The sequence below is a fragment of the Hibiscus syriacus genome, unplaced genomic scaffold (assembly GCF_006381635.1).
Source record: "Hibiscus syriacus cultivar Baekdansim isolate YM2019G1 unplaced genomic scaffold, ASM638163v2 tig00110656_pilon, whole genome shotgun sequence".
NCBI classification, from domain to species: Eukaryota; Viridiplantae; Streptophyta; class Magnoliopsida; order Malvales; family Malvaceae; genus Hibiscus; species Hibiscus syriacus.
Window position 1 is genome coordinate 923,562 of NW_024062816.1, and position 4,445 is coordinate 928,006.

At 34.2% G+C, this 4,445-nt stretch overlaps 1 protein-coding gene across 1 annotated transcript; it reads right to left on the minus strand.

Annotated features, from left to right (window-relative positions):
* Window positions 1-1,882: 1,882 nt before the first annotated feature.
* On the minus strand, window positions 1,883-3,816 carry LOC120137274 (monothiol glutaredoxin-S11-like). Its single transcript, XM_039153070.1, has 2 exons — window positions 3,352-3,816; window positions 1,883-2,385 (listed from the first exon to the last, which is right to left on the minus strand). Exons 1-2 carry the CDS (start codon window positions 3,442-3,444, stop codon window positions 1,903-1,905), a joined length of 576 nt encoding a protein of 191 aa, XP_039009001.1. The 5' UTR covers window positions 3,445-3,816; the 3' UTR covers window positions 1,883-1,902.
* Between the last annotated feature and the right edge of the window lie 629 nt (window positions 3,817-4,445).

The window sequence follows — 4,445 nt, forward strand, 5'->3', positions numbered from 1 at the left end:
TAACAAATACATGTTTATTAAATATAGAAAACCCAATATAAATAAAGTAGTTCATATTAAGACTAAATAAATAAATATATGTTCATTAAATAAAACCCAATACACATTATATATATATACACACACTTTTTAATTATAAAGTTCATTTTTATATATTAGAATCCATTTTAAAAAAAATTCTTAAAACTCATTCATATAACCCATTATACTTTTGAATTTCAAAAGTAAAAAAATTCCCACTAGGATTCTAAATTGCTGCCGGATTTGAGAGAAAAAATAGGATGTGGCCTTGCTTTTTGGGTGCGTTTGGCTCACGGAATGTAAGATTACCAGTGAGAATAAAAGATTACCGGGGAATGTTACGTTACTGTGTTTGGTTGGTTTGGCAAGAATGTAAGATTACCGTGTTTGGTTGAATAAATAAAAAATTACTGGAATGTATATTTTACCAAATTGTCCTTATTCTATATTTTTAACAAGTAAAATTCTAAATATTTAAATAAAAATTATTTATATAAAAATTCTATCTGTTGATAATATATTACTTGAGTATTTAAATATATCATGTATTATTTTAATTTTAATTAATATTAAATTTTACATAATTTATCGTAAAAATATATTAAAAATATATTAATGTTTACATTGTGGTTGCGTTGGAGACGGCTTTGCTGCCATGCTTGCCCGCCAGGGAGCTTCAAGCTATTGACCGTTCTCCCCACCATTCTCATTAGAGTCAGTAGCTCTCACCCTCTCCTTAATTCCCAAAGCATTTCCATTTCTTTTTCTTCATATATATATATATATATATAAAGATGATTTGCCATGATCCTTCTATGGCAGTCTTTTGATATTTGTTCTTATTCTGATGCTTGGTTCCAAATTTTATCACTGTTCAGAATCAGATAGATGTACTTGAATGAATGCATTAACTTACTAATGTAGTACCCAGAAAAGTTCAGATAAATTTAGTTAATATAAGCTTTTTGGATTAAATCCTTGTGTTCTAAAATGGTGTTTTCATTTGCAATTGCCATAGTTGATGTTGAGAGGCATGCTAGAGATTTCATGGAGGCTGCCAAGAAACTTCAGTTATACTTCCTTGGCTTGCAACGTGAGGATCAACCAACCAAAGCTGAAATGCTCAGAAAAGTAAACCTAACAACTTTTATTGTAGATGATTGCGGTGTATGATTAAGCCACTCCAAAGAAGCCCAATTTGACTTGTTTCTTGTTCTAACAGGAGATTGCAACAGTTGAAGAAGAATTGAAAATGTAGTCCGAGATCATCAAGAATTAGGAGAGACTGATCCAAGGATGGAGAAAGGATTTGAGTGACTAACGGGTTAAACATAATACTGAACTGAAGAAAGTATAACCGAGTAGAATTAAGCAGTAATGATATGCTAATCTCTTGGATTATAGTTCGTTTGAGATCGATCCAACCTAGGGTCTAGCTTCACAACCAGTTGTGTTATTGTTTGGTAGTGACAGTTGCATTATATCTGCTGCTTGTGTAATTGAAGAAAGTACAATTAATACAATCTAGAGCACAAGATTCTTAACCTTGAAGTCGTGGGATCGAATCCCACGGAAGGCATTTCATAATTCGGATGTCTCTTACGGAAGCTGCTCTCAACCTGATGTTGGGGGTAGCCTACTATCTTACCTCTCCCTTACCCCATACATATGGGAAAAAGGGACAGCCATTTCTTTATATACTAAATTTAGTCATTTAATTCATACTTACATAATCTGATTAGTATCCGCAAAAAAATATTAAAATATAAAGAATTTAATAATAATTCATAGACAGAAACAAGGAAAAACAATTTTGACATATTAAAAGCGGAGCTTGGAAACTTGTTGCAGTCTCCATCAATGACAGAAACAAGGAACCAATTACAAAAATACATATACCATCTCCTTGTCATAAAAGGGAAAGCCCTGCATTCGCCTAAGAGCATTTGTAGCGGAGCTAACATCCTCGAAAATAACCCAAGCTTGACCTTTGTGTTTCAGCGTCTTCAATCCTAACACATCCAATATCTTTCCGAATTGTGAGAACACAGCATGCAACAACTTCTTCAACTCTGCAATCATTACTCGAGGAAAAAAAAAAAAGAAATCAAGGAAAAGAAAAGGATGTAAGCGTTTTTTTTTAAGTTTGTCGTCGAGACCAGTTTGCACTTGATTTCCTGTCTGGGATGAACCATTTACCTTTGCCAAATCTTGGACCGTCTCAAGGACGGTGGGGCCGGCAGCCATCCCAAGACTAGCAGGAGCAGCAACTTCTCCTGGGTTAATAAACCCAGTAACCTTGGCAACTTTGTTGGCGAGACTGGAAGGATCTGTACCCTCCAATTTATCAAAAATCAGACCATCCTGACAGAAACAATCAAATGGCCAACCTTATTCATCTTTCAAGAGTGTTTAAATAGAAAAATCGAATATTAACCAAACCTAGACTTCAAGCAAATTATCAAAGGGCGATATTAAAGGAAGAACAACCACACAATTGGATAGTCCAACCTTATCAGTACGAATATTTATTGCCTTTATTCAAGATGGAAAAATGCGTTCTTGGGCAAGTTTAGTTAAATTCATTTCTCTACATTTTGAGGGAAATGATTGAATGAATCTAACAAGAGAAAATATTCCTGTGTGTGTTCAGTGAAATACTCTCAGCCTAGGATTGTCAAATGCAATAACATGCAGCTAATGATTATATTCTGCAAGAAAATAAGTAATCAAGTAATCGGACTGACTTAGCAACTAGCATTCGAACATATACATTCATGGATTAAATCAACTTCAGTGTGAATATATATATTCAATGATCACTAGCACTAAATAAACAATAGTCTTCACACCAAATGCAAGTCTCATAACCTAGAAATCTCCAATGCAAGAAGAAACAACTAATCAAAATTGCCGACCTTGTTACCAACAAAATAAGTATCAGACAATAATATTCGACAATTATTTTCACAAAATCTTTTGCTCTTTTTTCGACATAATGGTCTAAAATACACTCAAGAATAAAATTGAATTTCGTGCTAGCGTTCGCATATATAAAAGGTCATTGATCGGACCAGTACATACAAGCAGCGCTAAGAAATCAACCTTTAAAACTTACCCTATATTATCTACATCTAGAACAGCCATAAAACAGAGCAATATCATTCAACCATTAAAAATCAACACCACAACAAAAGCTCGATAAAGGTTACTTATTTATCAGTATATACATATACTTAGAAATTGCCAACTCTAATTCAAAATTATAAAAGATTTAATCCCACCAATAGAGTACACTGAAAAAGAAAAATCACCCATCAAAATATTTACCTTAAAGAAGACGAAGAAAGGCACAACAGAAACCAAGTATTCCTCAGATATCTCAGGCTGTTCTTTAGCTTCTACCTGCAAAACAACAATCATAACCCATCAAGCAAAAAAAAAAAACAAATTTTTCATGAAACAAAGAAGAAAAACAACGAAAAAAAACCATTCAATCTCAAACAAGGAAATTCGAAGATTAAAAAGGGAACAGAAGAAGAATCCTATGGAAGTGAGTGTTGGGGAAATCAATGGAGAGATGAGAAAAGACTTTGTCCATTTGCTTTGAAGCCTCACACCAAGAAGCCCAGAAGTGAAGGATAAGCGGTGTACCACTCTGGTTTTTTTTTTGGATTATTTCATAACCAAGAAATATGTTGAAAATAAAAATTGAAATATGAATGCCAGAAGCAAATATCTAAGTTAAATCGAAGAAGAAAAAGATTTCAGCAGAACAAAGGGAGGGGAGAAAGCTATTTTAGACAACGGGGACGGGAGTGAGTAAATACATAAGGGAGAGGAGGAATAGACATTTCCGGGAATGTAATAAAAAAAATCCTTGTTGGTATTAATTTTTTCCTAGCACTTGGTAATATAGCCCATCCATGGGTGTATTCATCTGGGAAAACAATATTCCTCCCAAGAAATAAATATACATTGAACCAAACCGGGCCTTATTTCGTTAAACGGTGATGTGATTTTCAAGGATTACCAAGTTAACAGTTCATGTGAACAAGTTTCCATACACACACATATATATTATAAGTAAAATGGATGGATAAAAAAGAAAAAACCCTCTGTGCTAGGGTTCTCTGTCGCTTGGCATGATTTTCTTCTGCCGTCTTTTGGCACGTATTCTGGGTTGTGATCTCAGATTCTCTTTTGTTTCTAGTCTTTTGAATTTTGCGTGGGTTTTACTTCGATTATGGGAGCCATCGAACAGGAATTGGAGGGACTTACGTTAGATAAAGAGGAATATGAGGCTTTGGTTATTGACAATTCACTGGTTGAGGCCCCGATCTCTTTTGACAATTGCCTGGCAGGTCACTTTTTAACAGTGAATATGATTAATGTGCAGGCAATGAAGGTTACCTTGGCGAATG

What these genes read in the sequence shown, in the direction of transcription:
- LOC120137274 (XM_039153070.1), bottom strand. Translation starts at nt 3,444, where the DNA reads ATGATTGTTGTTTTGCAGGTAGAAGCTAAAGAACAGCCTGAGATATCT. An exon ending in CTTTCTTCGTCTTCTTTAAG is followed by an intron (nt 2,386 to 3,351) that starts GTAAATATTTTG and finishes TGTTTCTGTCAG; the next exon opens with GATGGTCTGATTTTTGATAA.